The sequence below is a fragment of the Manacus candei genome, unplaced genomic scaffold, assembly GCF_025592945.1.
Source record: "Manacus candei isolate 608988 ecotype Guabito, Panama unplaced genomic scaffold, ASM2559294v1 h1tg000077l, whole genome shotgun sequence".
NCBI lineage: Eukaryota > Metazoa > Chordata > Aves > Passeriformes > Pipridae > Manacus > Manacus candei.
Window position 1 is genome coordinate 4,745,953 of NW_026138125.1, and position 25,616 is coordinate 4,771,568.

Here is a 25,616-nt window from a genome sequence, read left to right on the forward strand (position 1 = left end):
AGACTCTGGGAGAGCATTTTCTCTGAGGTTCCTCTGCTGTTCGTGGCTCTATGTGTATTTGCAGCCTTGGGTCAGTTCGGGCTGCTGGAACTGCTCCTGCTGAGGCTGCCGAATCTCTCCCAGTGCACTGTTCAGGATCTTTAAGCACCTCACTGACAATTGGAGGTCCCATCACGGTTGCTGGGAACACAAAAATTCTATAACTCCCACCATTCAGCGGACAGTGTAAAAAATGGCTGCTTTCCCTCTTTAAAAAAGTTTAGTCTATTCAAAGAAAAACAAAATCCTTTGGGGGCTTACCCCAATACGAGGCTCTCCTGAGTAGAAAACCCCACTGCAGAGCCATGCAGCACAGACAACACCTTCAAATTCACCCAGTAAACCCCAGGGGAAAAAAAAATTCTGACCCTCAGTGTTTCTCCACAGACCACAGTAAAATTGAGTCACCTCATCCTAGACACAGGTCCATCTCCAAACTTAGCACCAACGTGACTGCATTCTCTCCTGAACTATAATTAAAGCAGTTTGAAAAGTGTGTATAGACCAGCCTGTAAAGCCATCAGGGAATTTATTTTTTTTCCTTTGGCAAATAATTCATGAACAGTTATAAGTTGTTGACAAATCATTGTACAGACAATGAAAGGAGTTTTTTCAGGACTGTCATGAGCACACATCTGGTATGAATGTTCTCAGAAATATTTCTCCACACTGCCATGCACAGCCCTTTTGGCATTGCAAGATTTCAAGTGAACAAAAATGCTCACCTGTATATTTGTGAACATGCTGGCTCATCAGCAGATCTACTTGGAAAAGAACAAAAAAACTTAAAATCACAATCTTCTCTCTTTTTTGGCTTGATTCACCCAGCTCTGCTTTCATCCAGGAAGCTTTAAGAACCTAATTAATTATGATCTAATTAAGCTTTGCAAAGTCATTCTGAGATTGTAGCATTAATATAAATATTTCACAGCAAGTAAACTGAGGCACACTCATTAATTTGTGTAAACCAGGTCCCAAAGCAAGCAGTGACAGCAGTGGCACTCTCCATCCCATTCACACGCTCTATAAACCCTTTTGCTCTTTCCAAGCTTCACATCTATCTAGTAAGGGTTAAAACAAGATTTTAAATCCTATACAAAATCTGTGCAAATATGTGTTCTGCATAAATCTGGGCCACAAAATTAATATACTTGTATACATTTTCCCCATCTGCTATATTGCTGACACATCCAGCTTGTAGCCCAGAATGTTTTAGAGAAGAAAGGGCCATCTCTATGTTTAGTGCAATAGTTCAAGTGGAGTTAGAGACTTATTGGTGCACTCAGGCTTCTCCACTAAACATAGAAAGCAGCTTGGGGTACTTGGGAATTTTTCTTCCAAAATGCCAAACCACTGGGTCTTGGTGGAGGAAGGAGGAGTGGTATTATTTATATATATGTATATATATATATATATATATATATATATATATATATATGAGGAATTAAATTGCATATTTAGTGAAGAAATAAATTTCTCTTTGTATTCCTTTTTTCTTGTCAGATTAAATTATGTATTTAGTGAAGAAAGAAGTTTCCCTTTGTCCTCCTTGATTCTTGTCAGCTATTATAATATATATGTGTGCCTGTGTATGTGTATACATAACACTTATAAATTTTCCATTAAAAAAAAAAAAAACAAACAGAAAACATTCAGACAAGGGTAAGGTCATCTCAAACCTCCAGGTATTGTAGGAGTAATTTTAGGGACTGTGACCTGGGAGAGGCAGCTCTTTTATAGTTTGTGACCGCAGACTCCCTCACCCCTGCTGTGTGCTTGTAATATGTTTCCCTACATCAGGAGGTAAAGGAGGTGTTCCCCAGAAGAAATAGTGTAGGAATGCTTTGTCCAGAAGCTCAGAAGTTGTGCTGAGAGCTTCATTGCGTGTTAGGAGCTGGTGGAGCCTGTCCAGTGTGAGCTGCTGCCCCGCGTTCCCCTGGTGCACCCGCCTGCCTCTGCTCCAGATGCAATCAAAGTGTGTTTTCCAGGAGGTTGGTTATATATCCTTGGGAGGAATGTTGGCTTTTTTTTTACTATTTAATTCATTCACCACACCAGATTTTTATTTTTTGCCTTGTTTTGCCATAGATGACCAATATATTGTGCAATTTTTAATTTCCTGGAATTTCCTGTTCCCAATTAAAAAAATAGCTGTATAGTCACTTCCTTTTTTTTTTTTTTTTTTTTTAATGGCTTTTTTAACACTCTAATGGATGTTTGTGCTAATTAGACCTAGGGTATTGTGGCACGTCCATCTTGTGAGTTTATGGACAAAAAGCTGAGGTCTAGCTGAGCTGACTCCAAGTCATAAATTCAGAAGAATCAGTGTGGCAGCTTTAACTCACCAAAAGGCTCCTCTACATGTGGGAGTTCTCCTGTGGCTTTAAGGTCATTTCTTACTCTTAGAGTCATGTAGCTTTACTGTGACTTCTGAGAATGGGCAAAAACCCACAGAAAATCTAGGTATACAACCTATTTCTTGATCAGTTTGTGCACTGTGAGCTATGTGTGCTTCTTGTCATAAATAATAATGTGTCTGCTTGCTTATAAAATGCTGCTCATTACATACTACTCTTTCCTTCATAAATATATTTACTGTACTAGTGATGAAAACAGCAGGGTTGGCTGTACCACATGCAGAAATAACTTACCTGATTTAATCCTTCTTTGTTATTGATGTTGGTGGTGCAAGAATTAGACATAATTAGGGAACAATGTAGCAGTGTGAAGATGGATATGAGAGGGTGTATCAGAAAAAATATGATATATTGTTATGACAATTTATCAACACAAATACAAATAATAATTTGTATTTGAGTACTGTTGGGACTGGAGTTCTGGAATTGAAGGTAGAGGTAGATTTCATAGAATCACAGAATGGTTTGAGTTGGAAGGGACCTTAAAGCCCATCTTGTTCCAACCCCCTGCTGTGGGCAGGGACACCTTCCACTAGCCCAGGTTGCTCCAAACCCTGTCCAACCTGGCCTTGGACACTTCCAGGGATCCAGGGGCAGCCACAGCTTCTCTGGGCAACCTGTGCCAGGGCCTCACCACCCTCTCAGCCAAGAATTTCTTCCTGACATCTGATCACAATTTCTATTTCAATAATATCAAAGTTAGATAACACCAATCAACTTTCCTTTTCAGAATAGACCTGTTTAGTTGTATAGGTAGTCTCATATTTTCTCCAACAGCCTGATCTTAAGCTCTACCATAAGTCACCTAGAAGCTGAAACCCTTGAGAAAAAAGGCCATGGAAGTTACCTTTGTTTTAATTATATATATATATATATATATAATATATAAAATATATATTACACAAATCATATTATTATTTTTTTAATGTATAGCCAAATAATACACTGTAACAGGGTGGGTGGCAGGGTTGGATCACACTTCCTATTCTTAAGATGTCCTCTTATTTTTCATATTCAGCACATCAGAAATTACCATAATTACCCTGTGAAGTGTAATGACTGGGTAAGCTCCACTTTTCAGTTCACCATAACCAGTTACTCAGTCATCTCTATTGATACAGCAACACTGTCTTCCACCAGACAGTGACCTCAATATTTGTCTTCTCCACACATTAGGCTTTCCCACATAGAAGCAATGCATCATATGTTTATTTGACTTCTGTGGCTTTTCCTGGTGACTCACACTGACTGCATGGTGGTGCTTTTGCAGGCAGCAGGCGAATTATTTTATCACTCTGTGTAGTAAATCCCATGTCCAGTAAAACATGAAAAAAATAAGGTTCTTCACCTTACCCATATGTCAGATAATATATTTTTGCTACTGAATAAGGCACTCACTCCGTGATTTTTTAAATTTTTGTTTTCCTTTGGAACATGAGATATACTTGGGGGAAAGATAAAGACTGACAACCAAAGAAAAAAGTGAGACAAGGAAGATGAGTGCAAAGGGAATTGGGAGGATTAGAGAGAGACTTGTGCAAAGACAAACAAGAGATTTGGGTGCACATAAGTGATTTGTTCACTTTTGCATTTTGAGACTTGTGTGATGGTTGTATACATGAAACCTTGGTGGATTTTTGCAGGACTCTTTGCTAAGAAACACGAGCAAGTCTGAGTCCCTCTCACAGAGAACAGTGACCCATGAAGTCCAGGAGATGATTTGTCAATGCTCATCACCAGGTCTTCATGATAAATGACCATATCAAACCCCATTTTCAAGAGACACCATGCTGGACAGGAGATAACTTACAATCATACATCAAAACACCCTGAGGGAACCCTCCCAGCCATACTGCCAGGCTCCAGGGAGCCAGGGAGGTCCCACAACTCGCCGTCACTGCAGCTCTTCCCACTGATGCTAATGAGTTCATTTCTTTCCAGTTGAGTAGATCTCTTGGTCACCAGTCCCTTTGATCAAAGGGAACCTTTGTAGATATGCAGTCCACAATGCTCTTAAATCTCTGACGTCCACAAATTTGAAATGATGGCTTCCATGTTGTAGAAATAGTGTTTTCTCTTTCTTTTCCCCTCTCTGCCATGCCTTCATCTACTTATAATAAAAGGCACTGAACTGAAATAAGGCACTTCTATATAGGGCTTGGTTGCTGTTATTCCACTTCTGTGGAAATCAGTGAAGGATGTTTCTTTTCCACCTTTCCATACTCTTTTTTCTCACAGCCTAGGCCGAGGTCAGCTCAGCTTTGCTCCATGTTCTCTTCCCTTTGGTTCAGTCCTATTTCCAGCTGTCCAAACTACATCACTTTAAAATTCAAACAAATAACACAGGGAAACTGTCAGTATTTTGAACAGCCTTAAGTTGCTTTTATGAGCTTTAAAGGGAGAAGCACACAGAGCAGGGGCTTCGTTACCTTTGTGCACAACTCTAGATACAGCTCCATTATTATTTCATCACTTGTCATATATTCGTTGTGAAGACCAGGGAGGAAATAGGCTTTTATATGCTCACTTCCTTTTGTCCCTTCTGTTTGTCTCTTCCTCACACACTGCTTGCACAGAGGATGCCACAGAAATAGAGGCACATGGTAAAGTGGGATTTCACTTCATCCATTGCTCCAAGGAGAAGAGCAGAGCGAGCATTTCCAATGAGGACACAATACATCTCTTGCTCTGCTCTCATTTAAAGCATGCATGGTGCAAAACCAGGTTAGATAAGCATCCAGTGATGTGACTTTTTCCTTTTTCTGTTCGTCCTTTACACTTGCAGCTTGTAATTGGAAAGGTGTGAAGATGAGGCACCAAAAATAGAGGGAGAAAGCCAGGTGCACAAGTTCATACGCCATCTCAAAGAAAGAGGGAGCTTAAATCACAGCCAACTGGGAAATTTAGGTGCACAAAGTTCAAACTAATAGTAAACTATCCACACACCATTTTTTTTTTTTGGCAAAGCCAAGACCCCCTCCATTTGTCCAGAGTCATATAGTGTGTGAATGGCTTTGCACGGGAAATGATTCTGAACTTTGCAAATAGCTTTTATTATAGCTCCTCTGTGACACTGCTAGAAAACAGATTAGATCATAGCTCATTTCTCTTTTATTATTCTGACAGTGATTTCATTTGTTCAGAACTTCCATTTTGCCTTTAATATCTCATATGCGGTCACATTTTGGGAGCTTTAGGATGTGTTGGTTCTGTGTGCAGTGCTACATGCCTCTCACCTTAGCCAACTCATTACAGAGAAGCATCCTCCCTAAATAACAGATATTAACAAACATGTAGGAACTTCGGATGATACAATTTCCAGTTCATTTCCTGGGCTATGTCACTGCCAGGGGAGGATCAAATAAAGAGCCTGCCTGATCCCTAAAATAAGGAATGCTAGTGTGGGAAAAGTCCTTTGTTTTATACCTGTAAGGGGAAAACATGTTAAACTCTGACCATGCAAAGATTAGAGCAGAGAGCCCTCAGCTAGAACTGCAAAAATAAGAGAGTTTGATAATCCAAAACAAGGACTTCAGCCAGTCATTCTCTCCTGCAATACATTCCACTTCTGCCCTTCAAAGTCAACTGCTTCAGATGATCTCAGAATGGACGTGGCTGGCCCCAAAATGAGCCCCTTTTTAAGACTTGTTTTTTTTCAGCAACAAAAAAGTCACTGTCCCGTGGTTCTTTTCCTCCCACCTATATGATGCTGCCAGAGAAGCCTGACCTGGGATTAGGTCCTTCCCATTGGTCTCCAAACATTACAGCGACCCTTTTGTACCACCGGTCGTTGGGATTGCCTGGAACAGCCTTCAGCCTGCTCTGAAGTTATGTTGGGCAACCATCCAGCAGAGAGCTGTTCAATAGGAAAACTGAAAGGTCATTTTTGCGCATATAATATGTTTCTATCCTAGTCCATGGACAGTAATTAATGATTTAAGCCTAAAAACCCAGATAAAACTGAATGCAGTAGAAATAAATACCAATAACCTGCAACTACAAAAATCCCCAACATTTTGCAGGTTTAGCATGAATCATTACAGTTAACTAATTTTTGGAAGTAGTATCAAAGCAAAAAAGCTCTATAATTTTATTTTATACATGTTCAGCTGTGACATTATGATGCTTTTTCCCCCATCTTACGTCTGGATCCTTTACCTACAAAAGCCAGCTGAGGGTTTGGTTTTGGGTTTTTTTTTTTTTCCTTTGGATCACAGAAAGATTTATTTCTGTGACTGCAGATATTTTAAAATATATTTTAAATGTTTTCTATTATTCCCTCCTTCTGCTCTCCACACATGTTAAAATCCGCTCAGAGCAAGGGTCTGCGAAAGGAGCTGGAAAGGGCTCTGTCCTTTTTCTGGGATTGTTTTCTTTGTGAGACTGCAAGTACGTTGCATTTGTGTGTGTGTGTGTGTGTGAGTGTGAGTGTGTGTGTGTTTGTGTGTGTGTGTGTACATGCACAGGCTTAGTCCTCAGGTGGAACTGTGGTTCCTGTGCTTTCGTTCTCGAAGCTGTTATTCTGGAAGGGAATGGAGGCAGCTGTGTTTACAGCTCAAGTCTTGGCATACATTTACCAGAATCTATTATTCATATCGTTCAGTATCAGGGAGAGATCTCAGGCCACCTGTCTATCTGACAAATTCACCCTTTTGTGAGCTTTCTGTTCATAGCAAATTATGTTCACATTGATGAATTGAGTTTTTATGAGCATTGCTAACTAACATTCTCACAGAAGGCCAGGGGCAATAGACTGCAAGTGTTTCTGGTCCACAAGTAAATGTTAAAAAGAAAAAACTGCCAGTATTTAAAGACAATTTGCCATGGAGGGACAGTTAAAATATTTGGCAAAGCCTTGATATTTATAAATTCAAGAATGTCCATAAATTATTACAGATAGTATGCTTATCACAAATAAAAAAATAATAATAATTCCATACCGCCCCCTGCGAGTGTGGAGGGCTCTTTAGTATTCTGTGTGTTAACAGGTAGACAGTGATCAGAGCTTTTAACAAATCCTTACCAGGGCTTAAAACAAGGTGGGAACCATTTGGTTTTGCAAAGGGGATCTTCCCTTGAAAATTGTGCTGTAGAATCAGTGGGACACAGTGAAGTGAACACAAAATTATGATTCACCTGGTCTTTTCATCATGGACCTGATTCATACCCAGGGATTCCATAGTCATGGGATCAGCTGAACCCTATGGATTGAAAGATCTGTAGTTATAGATCCAAATATTTCCATAATGAGAGATTATTGTCAAGATGTGCTGGGACAACTTTCCCTGTGAGCACCCAAATTCTTCATGCCCCTTACACAACCCTTTGGTAGTAGAATCCAATGTCAAGGATAGAGCATGAGCCACCTCTGAGAGCAAAAGGGAGTGAGCTGGGTGACCAGCCTGCAGATACAACCTCTAAATGAATAAATAATCAGCTGCATCAGGTAAATCTATTTACTATGATGCATCTAGGGCCATTTAATATGCCTTAGAGCACCTGAGACACTGCATGAAGTGTCCCAGAAGCTCCTCACTTCTTGGCACGGTTGGAGGAATAATGTGGATACAACACGGTAACTCCCTGACATGGTTAGCTGCCAGCATCTAAGTGGCTGAATCCCACCACAACTGCCATAAGGATGCTCTTAGGAACCCACAAAAAAGAGGATGGCGATGACTGACGTTTCAGTGAGAGACCTGGCACTAATAGGCGTACCACGAGAGCAAATTTTGAAAGGGGAAAAATATAACTAAAAGGAAAAAAAAAAACCAAAAAAAAAAAAAAAAAGAAAAAACAAAAAAAACCAACACAAAATCCCCCACTTTTCAAAGGAATAAAATAAAAAAACAGTTTCAAGTGAAAAACGATGCTTAAGGAGGATGATGCAGAGGAGAAAACCAGGTTGGTGGGTGCGACGAAGCCGCCTGGCCGCGAGCGCTGGCCCACCTTGGCCCCATGGCGCCGGGGTGCGGCGCGGCGCTCCCTCCATCCCTTCACACCCGCGGCGGGGCTGCCTCCCGCCCGCCCCGCTCCTCTCCCGGCACGCGTGGCAGCCCTGCCTGTTGTTTTGATAGGTGCGAATGGAGCGGCTGCCCCTCGCGAGCTATATCTGCCGGTTCCAAATCTGTACCGCCGGGGAAACAGGTTGCGCAGCGTGGCCTGCTGATCCGCGCCTGCCTGGCCAGTAGCTTGGACATAAGGAGCACTGCTGTTGCCGTCTTCCGAAGTTTTCGAGCCGAGGCAGAGGGTGATAAATGCGGTGGGTTGCTTTCAGTGTATCAGTCAAACCGCCAGTTTGGGAGACCTTTCCCGTTAGGAGCCTTTGGATTTTAATTTCACATGTGCCAATCAGGTTGTCAAAGCGCTTGGGTAGGACCACCACCATTTTGTCAACTGGAAGCACGGCGTGAGTTTAAGGAGCGCTGAAATAGCTGAAAGCCTGTTCCAGCTGGCCATTCCTTAATGGGAGAACATTGTTCTGCCTTCCCTGTTTTAACCCGTGCGTGTGCTAGGTATCTTCATCAGTGTCAAACAAATTTGTAGGACTGGTGATTAGTTGCCCAAAGAGCATAATATATGCATTATTAATTATAGAAGGTAAGTTTGGCTAATTGTCATTTCTATACAGTAGCACTGCACGACGATACATTTTAACAATCTATAAATAATTGATAATTTTTTTTCTTTCATCTTCCTCCCTAGTTTGCATAAAACTAATGACTTGGTAAATGTTACTCACTTCAAAATATTCCACTGCTCCTATGAAAATTAAACTAACGCTGTAACCTTAGCAAACAAGGAGATTTTTCTTCTTGTTGTAGGTTAAAAAAAAAAAAAAAAAAAAAAAAAAAAGAGGAAGTATAATGCTTCCTCATATCAAAAATCTGAGTCTGTGAAAGCCAAGTGAAAATCATGCATAATATTAAAAAAAAAAAAAAGTGAGTAGTAAGGGGACCACTAAAATAAATAAATTTGACTTTTAAAGGATCAAAAAAAAAATTCAGGAAAGTTGTGATTTTACTTTATTCTCTAAGTCTTTAGAACAGTCAGAAGTGGTATTTTTTAAGCTTTAAACAGGATAAGACTATGACACAGACACAAAAAGATAGATCAAGGAAGGCTTCAGTGTGAAGTGGTAGTATTTTCAATACTTATCAAATAACTGCATGCATAATCCCATAAATCAGGTTAGCTGAAGACTCCAAATTCTTCTTAAATGAGGTGTTTGGGTATAGTTTCTGGCTGCTTTGTTAATATGATTACAGTACCTTGCTAGTTCCTTGAAATGAAGGATTTGCCGCAGCAAAAGTACAGGCTTTTTCTGAGTTCTCTGTTATTTCTACAAATCCACAATCTGTCAGTCTACAGTGTTATTGCACTCTCTAATTTTCAGTGCAACTGAATCCATTCCCAGAGTTATTGATGACACTATAATTTCACATTTATTTGGTGTGGACTAAGCTGCCTAAAAAAAAAAAAAAAAAATAGAAAAAGACCCCCAAACTAAGTATTGTCTACAATATCAATATGTTGTCATTTAAACCTACATAGATACTTACATATGCTTCATTATAATAATAATAAAAAAAACAGGTTGTAAGGACTGCCTCTGTGACCTTTTTTCTCATTTTAACCCTACTGATATGTCACCCATGGCAACCTTAAACCGATTTTAATAGAGTCTATCCTATTATTCATTTAAATTGAGGTGCAAGAGCACTTAGACCAGAGAAATTTGCATTCAGCAAATGGGGATTTGATGAGCAAAAATGATAAGATATATGTTGTATAACATGCCCTATTTTGCCAGCAAATAAACAGCTCTTGAAATTGATAAACTTCAGAATATTTTATCTTCAAATGTTTATACATAAATGATTAAAATGCATTAGCAATTCTGCTTTTGAAAAAAAACATATTGGGAAAACAACACAGTTGTGTTGCTTAAATTTGTAATTAACAAATTTATTACTAATTCTGTTCAGTTCTTTAATATGCTGCATTCCTGAAGAAGAACATTAATACACAATGGCAGAAAGAAGCTAATTTTAAGACTTTGGAGAAATGAATGTCTTTTAATGCTGTGTGTTTCTCTTATCTACATGCCACATTATTGTAATAAGTACATTCAGGAATAATTTCTTTTCAAATATTTTTACAAATCTTGCTCTTATTTGCATGCAAGTAAGTTGTCAGCTTAAATCTTTGAAATGCAAAATATATCTCATTTCTATATTTCATCAAGGAGCCTTTCATGTTTAATAAATTACAACTTAGATCCTCCAAGACTTTGTTTTTCATTAACTAAAAGCAAAAGGATACATTTAAAATCTTAATCACAACCTGCAAGGGTATTTGCATGTTGCTGATATTTGTCTTGATGGGACTTTTAATATTTGCAAACTAATCAGGACACCAAGGTTATACCAATAATTTCTTCAGACAATGAAAGTTTCTGTATTTTAGTCTTTATTAGCAGCATGTGCAACTTGGATAAAACTTTAAATGCCTCAGTCCTGGTGTGATATAAATATCCATGTGGATGGCTGTGTGCAAGGCAGGGCAGCGTTGCTGAGCCCCTGTAAGCGATGCTCAGATGATTTTTACATCTGGATTAGAACGGTGGCGATGATTACTGTTTGATCACGCGTTGGGCAGGATCGTTAACACGACAGAACAAGTTAGGTAAAATCCCTCCACCCCTTGATACCGAATAAAGACTTGCATCCAGCAGGAATTGATGAGCATCTGTCTCCTGTATGATTTGACCCTCAGTTTAGCCTGGAGTTTTAATAAACATCCGAGTTCATCTCGCAGAAGGGTCTACTGCTGGTCCCTGTGTAATAAGGTGGGTCATCTCATCTTATCAGAGACAGAAATCCTGACAGCTGGCACTATTTCCTGATCCCGGTGGTCCCTGGGGACAACAGCAGTATGGTGTTACAGAAAAGGCAAACTTTTGCTGAACTTGCTGCTCCGAGACCCTCGGTTAATCTTTTCTGCGGAGTCGAAGATCAAAAAAAAAAAAGGGGGGGGGGGGTAAAGAAAAAAAAAAAAGAAAAAAAAAGCTGAAACAATTCAAAATATGCAACTAATATCACGTAGTTAAACTGATGTAGCATGCATGTTGTTTTGCAAGCTAACAGGTTAAATATGGCTTTGCTTTAAGATTCCCATCAAATTTCATTTTTATAGAGAAATCTCTGAAAGCAGAAGGGGGTTGAGGGAGGGTGAGGTAAAAAGAAATAAATCATTGTAGTCTCAGGAACAGTAATCCTTGTTGAGGATTTTGGCTGATTGATATAAATAACATCGTCCCCGCCATCTGTCCGAAGAGGGACCTTTCCAGTTAGTGTTAAGCTGCAACGGCAGAATAATTAATGAATGGTGTCCTTTGTGCTGGTAATAAAGACAAGACAAATTATGTTATAATCCAACTGCTGCTCATTTGTCACAGCCAAATAAAATGTCAAATAAAAGTGAGGGGGGCACTGTGTTTGTTTAATGGACTGCGAGCTACCTGTTCGTATTGTTGACAGACAACTATAGTGCAAGTTGTGAATGTGGAAGGCGGCGAAAACGCCGTGTATCGAATTCTGCATTTCTCCCTTTTTTTGTGGGTTTTTTTTTTTTGTGGGGGTGGGGGGCAGGAGGAGGAGGAAGGGGGGGGAGAACGGTTCACCGGCTAGCATTAATGCAAGTTTTAATTATATAGCTATAATACCACTTTCCCCTCTGAGAAAGGTTGGGTTAGATTACATGGTGCAAAAGGAAATTGCAGAAAATAATAACTTCAAACCAGCCCTCGCTCCTGCGAATTTGTAAGAATTTGGTAGCGCTCTCATCGCTCGCATTTTCAGGACAGACACATTCATCCAGTTGCTAGGAAAACCAAATAATGAAAACATAGCTGGGATTTAGCAAGTTCCACTGGGAATTACCTATGATAGAGGGCAGGGCTGCACTTCCTCAGAACATGCTCCTGCTGTAAAAATTCACAAACCTGGCATTCATACAGGCATCTGTCGCTTGCTCTAATGCCAGTTCATAGTATACATACAAACATCTGCTTCCATGCACAAAGGGATACAGAACGCTTGACAGGTCTGTGTTAGCAGGGTTCGCAATGCCAGTTCTTTATGCAAAAACCTTAATGCTTCCCGTCAAGCCATTAGAAGTGATACAATCAGCCCAGGCCCCATTAAGCCATCAGTGTCCACCTGTGATAAAGATGGCCATTTGTTTTCTTAAAGCCCACTTAATGTCTGCTTAACTCAATTTGTCAGGAAATGTAGAACAATTTCCTCACAGCCTGAAATTTGGTAGTGGTTCAAAGTCAAAAGGCCAGGTCTAGTCTTATTCAAATGATATAATGAACAGTCTTCAAATCTAAATCTCCCTTGGGGAGATACTGTTTACTTTTTTTTTTTTTAAATGTTAGAAAAAAAAAAAAGGAAAAGTAAAATGTATGCTTTTCTTTGATTACTAAAAATATTGAATCCTTTTAACCCCTTCATATGGGTCAGCTGAGAAATGAACTTCCTTGCTTCCTTCTTTTGCTGGAGGTTAATATACTAAAGGTTAGGCAGAGCAGATCAAAAATACCAGAATGCATATGCAAAAAATTATTTCCAGCATATTTTAAAAGTCTCTTTTTAAGTGTATAAATTTGCAGTTTAACCACCTAAAACATATCTCCAGTTTTCACTCTTCCCGGGATCTTTCCTGGCGTATTGACAGGGGGCCCAATCCCTTCTCTCCACAGCAATGCCAAGGGCTCTGCAGTTCACAGAGAGCAAAGTCAGAGTGTGTTTGACACCTTTGGTGGGAATTTTGCCTGGGGAAAACAGACAACAGCTGAATAAATGTGATACGGCCCCGACTTTGTGATTGTTCTGGGACGGTTCCTATTCAAGCGTCCTAATTTTCATGTAAGGTGAAAGCTGAGAAATGCTTTGCCACCTCATCCCCGTGCATCCTTCCACCTTGCTCCAGGTTTTCTCTCTCCCTGTCCATTCCCAGGTCCTCAATGACATGGCAGTCTGGAGATTATGGGTGAGGACCAGAGGGATGCCAATAAAAGTGCATCTTCAGTGGGGGCAAGGAGAGGCGATGAAGGAGAGGGGAGCAGGGATTTTAGGAGCTGGCAGTGATGTCCTGTCATGCTTCCACCACTTCACACAACAAAAATAAGTAGCGGTGGGCCACTGCTGTGGTAGGACACAGCACAACCACCAAATCACCTCTTTGACCAAAACAAAGAGAAAAATACCTATATACAGAATAAACAGGATTCCCGATTTTTAAAACATAATCACACACCGATAGGTGCAAGAAATTAAATTAAATTAGAAATAATGACCTGATGGATACTGTTTGTGTCCTTGAAGACGTTTTTTGAAAGTGTGAGCAACTATCTGTGTGTGGAAAGGAGTGTAGGTCAGACCTTGTAGCTCAGCCTCTCTGCTGGCTTTAGCTGCTGTTGGGGAGGTGCGTTACGGCCTCAAGTTGTGCATTTGCAGAGAAAAATATCGCACCATCCAGATGCTCAAGTCTGCTCTTTCTGCACAGAAAACCCCGCACAAGGCTCTTGCAGTGGATGAAATACCAGAAAAAGAGCTCATCATGTTTTTCCTGCGCGTGGTAGAAGTTAGCAGTGAAGCACAATCGGTTCAGTCGGGATCAGACTACCCATTAGCTATCAAAGTCCTAAGTCTAATTAACCCCCAAAATGGACTGACAAGGATCATTCCCCTTTGCTGCTGCCTAACCAGTTGTATGTACGCTGGGCATGCAGTACCTAAGTCAGATGCTGCTTTGTTATAATTAGGGCAGCAAATTTTGTTTTCTGTTTGGTACTTGCTGTTACATATTGCATGTAATGTATGGCACTGTTAAGGGAAAAAAATTGGAGTCAAAGTGCCTGGAAAGTTAGGTCTGCTCTGTAGCACTGTGAGATTGTTGACATCTGCCGAGGTTGGAGAGCTCAGTAAGCAGGAAATGGGGTGTCACTCTGAGTGGTAGTTTACCATTATCCTGGCATCCTAATGAAGTGTCTGCAGTGCACAGAGCTTCTGGATGGCATCTTAACGCACGGCTAAGCAAAAGCACTTCTCTCCTTGTCACTGTCATCCATCTGCCTGCACCCTACTGTAGCCAATGGGATGGAACCATGCTACAATGTGCTATAAGCCATTTAGAGTTGCACATTGCATAATCAGTCCCATCAAATATGTAAAAAATGACTATTATTGGTTATTTCCCTCAAACTCTGGCACCTGGAGTTTGATACATTAAAGTTTAACTTTTCTAAGTGCTGGTTTTTTCCATTAATTCCACATATATTTTTGTTAAATGGGACTGAGTTGCGAACTCATTGTCTTGGGTCTTGCTAATGGATCACAAAAGTTGTATGAATATTCATTGCAAATTCCACTTTATATCACATAGGATGAATTCATCAATTGCCCAGATAGAGAGTTTTCACCCAATTCTCATTTTCTTTTGCAAGATCTAATTCTGAGGCATGAATAAAAAGTAAATCAATTTGGATCACAAATTGCTTATTTTCCTTATAGCAAATATTAGTTAGTTTGAACATTTCGTATAGATTTTTTTTTTAAACAAGGAAATATTTTACAATATATCTGCAGCAGAGGATTGCCATAGCGTACTGAGAGTGATTAAAATTGGGACTTTTATGCTGCATGCAGCAACATTAAAATATCCTGACATTAAAAGTGATATGAATAAGTGATCTGTATATTTATACATAAAAAACTGTGTATTTTAGCCAGCATGACTTCCAGAATATGAACACTTACCAAAGGAAAGCAGAGTTTTGGGGAGTTGATGTACCTGGGAGGGGAAAAAAAAAAAAAATCAAGCCAACAGAGCACTCCCTTTTGAGCAAGTTTTCATTCCCTGATAACACCAAAGCTATCAAGGACCGGGGTTAAGCATTGTGTGACAGAGCAAGCTTCTAAAATGGGCAAGAGCAAGATGAATTGGCTAAGTCGGGTGTTTATTTATACAAACAAGAGGGCAGAACATAATTTAGTTGCATCAGGAATTTTTCACAGACATTAAAACTATAGCAAACATAACAGCGGGGATGCTTGCACAGCAGCACAGTGGGGAAGCTCACAGAGCGTCTGCCCACACTCCGGCTGGCTGTAGCCAGCACCATAAGTCTCACAATTTCATTAGCACTCAAAAATCCACCTAAACCACCCCATTCAGACTAAAAAAAAAAAAAAAATAAAAAAATAGATGAAATAAACAACACCCCCCCTCCCCTCCCAAAAAAAAAGCCCCAGACAAGACCCATCTTTCTCTCGGCAGCCGAATCAGTCGCGAATTGTTGGAAAAACTCTTGGCAGGCAGATTTTGCTGTAGCAACAGTGTGTGACGTTTTAACCACAGCAGAAATCTTATCCAAAAAAACAAAACAAGGTGAGAAGAGCATGTAAGAAAATCACAGAAAACCGTGCCCAAAAAAACACCAACAACAAAAGGCAGCAGATCAATAGTTTGATATTTTATGCAGAATCATAAATCACTGGGTTTTTTCAGCAGTTCAGCCGTGAGGCTCGAAAGCATAAAAAGAAGCCTTGGCTTGTGATAAAATTAGGCATTAATGTGAGGCATAAATGCCGTTTAACATTAAACATGCACAAGACACCGCAATGCCTGGAAAAAGGGAAATGGGTGCTATAGTAAAACTATACAAAGTAAGTTGGACATGAATAATGCAGTAGGTCTGAGGAGGGTCATGGGTCAGACCCCAGTACCTTACAAAATAATGAATGCATGTCAGGTTAGAGACATCCATTCCTTCCTAGCCAACGTGAGTTATTGGAGATAAACCCTGGACTTCCTGTTCTGAAACAAAGTGGCTTGTTGTAAACATCTATGTCCATTTAAAATTAATGATTAAAAGAAAGATTCGGTGGGATTCGCTTAAGTATTCTTTATGGGCACGAGTGCTAAAGGTTACTTTCTTCATTCATTTTTACCCAGCCACTGTTAATGTTACAGACACATCATGTTTTCTTCCCTGCTCAAATGTTTATCCAAAGCTCATTTACAAAAGAGCTTATATAATAGTAAGAAGGGTTATTTTTTTTTTAATGCATTCTTCATTTAAATATAAACAAGAGAGCATCTCCACGGTTTTGCTCTGTTAAAGGGAGCCAGCCCTATTTATAAAGACAGTAACCCAAATTCTAAATATATTTTCTATAATTCTTTTACACGGAAAAACCATCTGCAATTCACTTCAGAGTATCCTGATCTGCTGAAATTATCCCCTAGGTCTCCCATAATTTCCCCCAAAAATGCAAGAAGTATTAACCCTCCTCTCATTCTTTATTTGATATATGTGATTATGATGACTTTTCCTTCCAAAATCTTCACAGGGAAAAGAGAGTCTAACTTTCCAAAATGGGATTTTTTTTCCTCAGATTTTCACCAATTTTCACAATAAAAAGAATATAATTAAAACCAATACTGTTTCTTTTTATCACAACTGCTCTGCTTCATTTGCTAGACTTATCTGGAGAATTTAACAGCTGTTCAGAGTTTTTTCCTTCCTTTTCACACTGCATTGCTGGGCTTCATGATACAGCACAAGGAAGGGGATAACTTTTTCCCACCTATTTGTAAAAACCCACATTTAAAGATTTCTTCCCTTCATTTGTGCATGGTAAAGGGAAAAACCTCAAAAAAAAAAAAAAATTTAAAAAATCTTTCCACTTAGGAATCTGAAAGCAGAAAATTCCTAGGAAAGTGGAACTGAAGGCTTTACAGAAATAAAGCGAATACATAGGTATTGCAAATGAAACATAAGATCTTGCATCTGATCTGTTAAATATTCCATCAACAAGGTCAAGAGTAAAGACAAGCCCAGCCACAAAAACTGAAGCGAGAGTAAGCTTTAATAAAAAAAATGAACAGTTTATCCTCTTCAGCTTCTCAAGTGGAAAAACAAATTCTTTTATACTAGAGAAAAATCAAGCGTGTATAGAGCATTTAAAAAAACCCACCAATATCTACCATTTTAATGAAAGAGTACCCAATATTTTCATGGAACTATAAAAGGGAGCGAGACTAAGTGTTATGGCAAAAAGCCTGGGCTCAGCAGCTTTGTGTGGGAAATGGTGAAATGTGACTGTGATTTATAATGAGAAAAGGTATCTACAACATACAATTTTCTACCTAGCTGCAAATAATAATTCATAGTGATGTCCCTTCCAGATAAAATACCTTTGCAATGTAGGACTCATGTGGTAAAATGATCATGATAAATGTCAGACCAGTGCAGGTAACGGCTTTACAAACCATTAAGATTAGCTGGCTCTTTTTTTTTGATGATAACAGTAACCATGCTGTGACTCTATGTGGTAATAATATCTCAGTACTGATAAATGCCAGAGCCAGGCAGAGGTGTTTATCATTCCCAGTTCAGAAATGCTGACTAAAGTTACCACATGTTGCCTGTTTTTTCTTCTTTCACAATAGACTAACAATTAACAAATAGACCGATTCACAGTGTAATTTTATGCAAAATTTCTACCATTTTTGTGCTTTAGTGCCTACCTAAATATCTCCTGTGTACCAGTGCTGATGATTTTGGTACAGTAAAAGCCCTAAAACAAAGCTTTCTAGCCTTCCCATTCTCTCAATAAATAACTTCTTTGTAAATTAATACTGCTCTTTTATATTTGATTTCTTTTACAAATACACCTCATAAAGAAGTGCAGCCTCTTTAAGCAGCTGTTTCTGTAAGGAAGGTGGTTACCAAGTAGGTATCTGTGTTAATCAGCAGAGAGCAGAGTCAGTTCCTTCAAGAGAGCACAATAAAGTTTTAATGTATGACATTTCCTTGTAAATACTCTGCAACAGAGGAACAGTGAGCCCTTCCACTGAGTTTGTCCCTACCTCAGTGTCTCAGTTCCCCTCAAGTCCATTAAAAAAAATACAAAACCAGAATCAAAAGATAAACTAGTTGAGAACCTGCATTTGAGAGGTTGCAGTAAAGGCAGGGCAACCCCAACATAAATATAACTAATCTAGTGTGGTCATATCATGTCTTAATGCGTCATAGTGTGTCCAGAGAAGGGCAACAGAACTAGGGAAGGGTCTGGAGCACAAGTCTGATGAGGAGGAGCAGCTGAGGGAGATGGGACTGTTTAGCCTGGAGAAAAGGAGGCTCAGGAGGGACCTTGTTCTCTCTCTATAACTACCTGAAAGGAGGTTGTAGAAAGGTGGAGGTCTGTCTCTTCTCCCAGTTAACAAGTGACAGAACAAAAGGAAATGGTCTCAAGCAGTTCCAGGGAGTTTAGGTTGGGTATTAGTAACGATTTCTTCATTAAAGGGATTGCTAAGTATTGGCACAGCTGCCCAGGGCAGTAGTGGAGTCCCCATTCCTGCAGGGATTTAAAAGCTGTGTAGATGTGGCACTTGGGGACATGGGTTGGTGGAGGCCTTGGCAGTGCTGGGACAGTAGTTGGACTTGATGATCTTGGAGGTCTTTTCTGACCAAATGACTCTGTGGTTTTATGTATACATACCAAAAAGCACAAAAGGAGAATTTGCACCCTCTTCCTGCAATAAATTCACTTCTACAAATTTTATATCATTTTCATATATTCATTCATGTTTCCACTGGGCAAAATGAACAGTACTAATGGCAGAAAACCTGAAGGGGTGACTAGGTTGCAAGTCTGTGAGAGGTTGTGCTGTTCAGAGGTTAAGGTTCTTTATAGGTCAAACTAGAACAAGAGAGTAATACACAGAAAGTGTGTTCTTTATTTATGTTTAACTTCATTATCACTGTTATCCGTTGTGTGACTTCATATAGAATAAATCCATAAGAAAATTTTGGGTTATTTTAACTAGAAAAAAATACCTATGCACTACCTACTTTAAGTTCTTTCTCTTCCACGTCTATATAAATGTTAAAATTATAAACAGTATGGATATATACATCTATATCTGTATGTATGAAATATTAATCTCAACAGGAATTAGTAATACATGCTGAGGAAGGAATATTTTCTTAGCAATTTTAAATTTTAAATTAAGATTGTGGGAAAATTTGTGCTTGAAACTTTTTTTGTGGTGAAATCTAAATCAAGGCAGTAATCACCACATATGCTTATGCAGCACCTACTGCAACTGGGATTTAATCCTAACAGATCTCTGGGTGCTAGGGTAATATGAATATTAAAGAGGAACATATACGAAGAATGATAGGTGATAATTAAATCATAGATAAGATCAGAAAAGTATTCTCAGGTTATCTAGGGCATGTAACATGCAAGATGTTTTCCCTACGTCAGACCTACCGGTACCTTATCTAATCTGTTCCTAAATGAAAGCACAGTTGTACATGACTTTAATTTAGTTGCAACATCTTACACAGATCGATGAAAATGTCGGTCAAACCTTTCCCACGAAACCACAAATCATGGTAAAACAGGAAGGTATATCTTAGCAAAAAGGATAGAAATGTTCTTATCACCTCAAAAAGAGATATCAAAGCCCTTAGTGCTGCATTCTTTATTACTGGTCATAAGTTTGAAACACAAATGGTTTCCTGCAGAAATTCCAGTTGTGAGATGTTACAGGTGCGAGAAAATAGCTACAGTGGAACAGTTTCTTGAAATAATTGTTCACCAGGAAGAACTACTAAAAACAACAGCAAATTATTTTATGTTTCCAAACATGATGGGCTGTTAAGGACAGAGATCCATAAATATAGTGGAATAAATTATGATGAGGAAAAAAGGACAACAAGGACTACCCAGGAAGTGCATTGATTGCAGAAGCTTCACCATTGGACAAATATAATTCCAAAGAGGAATTCCATTTAAGATATGGGTCCCTTACTACTTGGCAGTATTTTAGCTTAGGATGACAGTCTAATAATCTAATAAAACAAATGAAAATTATAAAAATATTTTTCTGTGAACCAGAAAATGCTTCCTTAAGGTTAAGAGAGAATTTTAAATCCTTGTAAACTACTCTTGCACCCTGTTAAAGTGACAGAAGGTATGAAATAGTCTGGTTTTAACCAGATATTAATGATGACTTTTCTTGCTCAGTTACCAGTTAGGACACTGTGCAAAGCAACATCCTAATTTGGCACTCAAGTGGTTATTTTCTCTCTTTATTTTTTTCCCTTAGAAATCCAGGACAATACCAGTCGCATCAAATCCATAAGGAGCCTGGTTAAAAAGCTGCCTAGACCCAACTATGACACAATGAAAATCCTTTTTGAACATCTAAAGAAGTAAGTAGAACCATGGTAGTGACAGACCAATAATTTTAAAAGGAATCGGTACATGGTGTCCTAATCCTATTGGAAATGTCACCCAAAATACCAAAGATAATTATGTTCTTTGGTAAAACTAAGCATGATTTATGTATCTATGTATATCCTATTCCTGCACAAGAAATCAGGATGTCTAAGGAAAAGCCTGAATTTTTCCTGTAGTAGAAAGCAGAACAGTTTTGTGTCCTTCCAGCCAAATACATTGGGATGTTACAGGTACATAGAACTGGGCAACTGCAACGTTTCATTATTGCATTCCCCCTGTTTGGTTGACTTTCTCCAGCAACAGACTTTTGGATGTTCATATTTTCAACATATTATTCAATCCTCTATATTGATCTTGTGCTATGTTGAGGCACATGATGATAGAAACAACCTCACTCAAGAAAATATATTATGAGCCCTTGTCCTCACAAGAAATCTTGTGACAACACAGAGCACCTTAAGAAACTCTCAAGGGAGATTTAGAAGAGCATCTTTGCTCTTTTGGTGTTCCTGAGATACCACAGAAGCAGACAAATGACCCTGTAAGTCTCCACCTTATCATTCCTCTGTGGTTTCCACCCTCATTTAGCTCTTTTTGCAAGACATTTCAGCCCAAAAAGTCAACTCAGGATGTCATGCTCAGCTTGGGTTTATTCTCATATTTCATGGCATTAACAGTAAAAATGTAGGTAGACCACATGCTCACTCTGAAACCCACCTGCAGCTGTTTGACTTCCAGAATGACCAGGCAGAAGTATCAGACCTTGAGACAGGGACATGTGAGGGGCAGGATGCTGTTCCTCCCTTACCCTGCTGCTGGGACTATCCAGTCCCATTTTCTACTGTCACTCTTCACCCAAACTACCCCTAAAATTGAAGGGGCTAAATAGGATCTGGGCCTCATGAAGGCCCTGTGCACAGAGGAGTATTTCATCCCAGCAATGATATAATGATCCCAGTGAGTGAGTAATAAAGACTCCAAATCAAAGACTACTCTGAGCTTATAATGAATGATGCCTTTATACTGATCATTTCTGCTGCATTCTGTTGGCATATGCATATAAGAGATGTAGATCCTTTATCTTGGGTTGCAGCTTCCAGCTGAAATGGCAAAATGAAGTCCATATAGTTGTGGGAATGTCCCCTTTTCATTAATCCTAATGGAAGGATTTTAAACAGTCCATAAAATGACTGAGTTTGGCCTTGCAGAAAAACAGTTTTCTATGTGTTCATCTGATGTACTGTGTGCACACATTCTCTCCTTCAGCGGGTTATCTAGAGAAGGATGATAATTTATTACTGTCAATGGAAGAATAATAAGGGAAATTATTTCCTGGGAAGAACCTGAGAGCAAGAAGTGGGTACACGCTGTCAGCACAGATATACCATATACAAAATTTACTGCACTCTATGTGGCATTGATCCTAACCTGAAAAAAAGTTTTGCTGCCATGTCTTAGGGGAGAGATATCAGGTATACACAATAAGTCTTTGATCTCGTAGTTAAATCACTTGATTGAGACTCAGGAGACGTGGGTTCAGTTCTTGGCTTTGACCGGATGTTCTGGGTGACCTTGGGTAAATCATTTAATCTCCCTGTGCCTTGGTTCCTTGTTTACAAAATGATGATAATGCTTCCTTTGTCTGCCTTGGCTTTTTAGAACATAATCTATTTGGGACAGCAATTGTTTCCTGCTGTGGATGTGTAGAATAACTGGCAAAACTGGACCAACACTGGTGGCTTTTTGGAGAAAATGAAACGAAAGGAAAATAAAACCACCAAAATACCATCAATAAAATACCAATAGTTCTTACTGTAGAGGTATACCCATGTGGCACCGTGGCACAGAGTGATGGAAGGCAGGAAGATGTGATATTGGAACCATTTGGGGGTTTAAGCATTAGGGAAGCGATTGTGTGATGTCTCTGAAGAAGGTCACTCATGTTTTCTGCCTCAAACACATCCTCAGGAAAAGACAGGGCTATTCCATAAGCTTGGCTCCACTGATATGGAAGAAACAGCAGAATAGATACTGAAAACACAAAAAAACCCCCAACCTAATCAAGATAAAAGTTATATTTTCCATTTTGAATTTCTTGATGTGAAAGACAGGGTCAGTCTGACTGGCCTCATGGCTCCATAAATAAGAGTGAAGTGGCTCCATAAATAAGAATAAAGTAGTAATCTAAGAATAAGAATAAAGTAGTAATGACATGATGGTTATAATGCAAATATAGACAATGTGTGTTTGTTTGAATCAGGAAAAACAACTAGTTTGCAGAGGTTACAAAATGTAGAATTATATTATTTTTAGGGATACTCTTCAGAAGATTGATGTCAATGTGCACAACATGCCAATCTCACCATGGACTTGAACCATCCCTTTACGTCACAAGGTTTTCTCCAGGCAAATCAAAGGAGATTCAAAAGTTTCTGATTAGCTGGGAAAATAATTAAACTGGCTTGATTTGAGGCATATTACTTCAATTTCTGTGTTTGCTAGTAGAGATGGCTGTTCTTGTCCAGTGTTGAACTGGTTCTGATTGAGAGAAGATGAAGGACCACAGTTATGCTGCTTCCTTGGCATTCCCCTCTTTCTCCTATCCTTTTCCTACCCTCTTCTTTCCTGTCAGACAAACAGAACAGGGCTATACAGGCCTGAACCACAGGACTTTGTAAGTCTGTGACTTATACAGCACATGAGAGCATGTGTCTCACTGACACACAGCTCTGCACAAGAATCCAACCTTCACCTTATCCTAAACCCCTCTGGAGCAATCCAGTCCACAGGAGCAGGTCCAGATCAAGTAGAAATAACAATGTGAAATGTACTTCAAAAGGGTCCTCTTCAGAAACCCAGACAAAGCAGTAGATGAGAGGGCCTATGAGAAAGGCCTGGCAGCAGGAATTAAACACCCCTGCCATATATCTCTCTTAAACCAAGCTCTCTGAAGCTTCAAGAAGTCATAGTGCAGCGTATGAACACCATGGGAGGTGGATTAAAAGCAAAACTTTGGGCTGCAGTACCTGTTCTTCTTGTACTTGTACTTAATGGGTAAAAAACCCCACCAACCAGTGTTCCCATCTGTCTTTGCATGAAATCTATTCTACTTGAAAGCAGAATAGACAAAATATGAGGATGAACAGACATATCACATAGCTCTTGTCAGTCTAATCCCATAAGGAATTGCTTTATTAGGACTCATACTGAAAATAATTGAGCACAACTACTATTAGATTATTCATACTTCTGAAGATGAGCAAACCAAACAAATAGACTTGACACAGGAAAGAAACAAAAAAACGCGAGTAGTGATTTTCCCAAATAAAGGGCTACAGAAAACAACCTGTTTTATTTGAAAATGTTTAGAATATATTTGTTTGCTGTATATAGCCCGTGTATTGCTGTCCTATACATCTGTGGAAACAGTGTCCCAGTTCCACAGGTCTCCAGTCTTCCCTTTTTCTTGTCTACATATGAATTTTACTCCCACAGTGAGCTAATCACAGGCACCAGATAAATCTGATACACCTTTCAGACCCCAATTTTTCAGGCACACACAGGACATGAAATGATGCAGAAACCTTGTCTTGGCTCTACACAAACGTGAACTGAGCATAACCAACCCCTGTGTGATAAATCCCTATTTGCAACCAGTAATTTACTCACACAACTACAATACAAGTGAGGCAGAAGGAGAATCACTCTTTATAGTATTTCACTCTTTATAGTATTTTCTGGTCGATATTTTCACCACATACTACTCTCACCATATAGTATTTTCACACAACACCTTGAGGTAGCTGTTACACACCCACTGGGAAACCGAGGCACGAGGAGTTTAAATGACTTAAAGACTCAGCATAAGCTAGCAATACAATCTAAAACCCTGGAGGAGGTGTTTTTTTTTTTTTCATTTGCAAAGAAGCTTCTCCAGTGACCACAAAAAATTCTCTTTTCTCCCTTATGCAAAATGCAGCAGGGGAAAGGAACACCCTGACTGGGTCCTCTGCATCGTGCTCCGAGCTGGCGAGGGCGGACGCAGCTCTGCTTGAGAAGCTGTGTGCCTGCATTATACAGCACTGTGCCTGAGCTAATAAGCTGTGCTTATTAATGTTAAATTAATGAATCTCAGCCTGCTCTGCTTATTAGGTTGAGCTCCGTGCCACCGCAAGGCAGCTCTGCGACTCCCAGACCCGAGCTGTGTCACATCTGACCGGGCTGGAGCGCAGGGCAGCCAAGCTCCAGTCTGGCTCTACCCATCCATGTATACCCCTGCAAAAGGGTATATTATAGACAAAAACCCCCCTCCTTGCTCATGATTCCCCCACACAAAGGCAGGATAATATGTGTTATTTACAAAACTATAAAATGGATGTTGAAATAATTAAATGGGAAGGCAGGGGCCAGGCTGACGTTCCCATCCCTCTCCCTTCTGTGGAAAGCGCAGAACCCAGATGCCCAACTGTGGAAGATATTCTTCCAGCAGCAGCATCTGCCTCCTTGGCAGGCACTTCAGGCAAGTTGTCTGGGGAGCTCTGCAGTTGCCTCTTGCTTTATCACGTGGATCTGTTAATGTGCCCTTTCTGGCTGCCTTGTCCGGGCAGGAACCAATACCTTTTGATCCACCTTTGAATCAAAGAAAGTCCATTTATTTTGCTCCATTTTTCCCCTACTGTACATAACATGGCAAGACATTTTCAGATGCCATCTATGCTTTCTGCCCTTTCAGAGAGAGAAGGATGATTTTCTTTTTGATTGCCTTCCTCCTCTGCCTAAATTCTTCATTCTCACTACTAATTGTTTGCATTGATTTCACTGGAAATATGCT

The 25,616-nt window shown here is 39.5% G+C and overlaps 1 protein-coding gene and 1 long non-coding RNA gene across 3 annotated transcripts in view; one reads left to right on the forward strand and one right to left on the reverse strand.

The window, feature by feature from the left end:
- Positions 1 to 25,616, forward strand: part of ARHGAP15 (Rho GTPase activating protein 15) — a 332,973-nt gene that overhangs the window by 288,787 nt on the left and 18,570 nt on the right. For both annotated transcript variants that reach the window (XM_051810345.1, XM_051810343.1), the window contains one exon: positions 20,652 to 20,757. In XM_051810345.1, coding sequence (XP_051666305.1) covers positions 20,652 to 20,757 — 106 coding nt within the window. The remainder of the gene's footprint in view (positions 1 to 20,651; positions 20,758 to 25,616) is intronic.
- Positions 11,004 to 25,616, reverse strand: part of LOC127481276 (uncharacterized) — a 46,662-nt gene continuing 32,049 nt past the window's right edge. Inside the window, exons 2-3 of the long non-coding RNA XR_007908178.1 lie at positions 15,284 to 15,317; positions 11,004 to 11,458 (exon numbers count right to left, since the gene is read on the reverse strand). This is a non-coding gene — a long non-coding RNA (uncharacterized LOC127481276). The remainder of the gene's footprint in view (positions 11,459 to 15,283; positions 15,318 to 25,616) is intronic.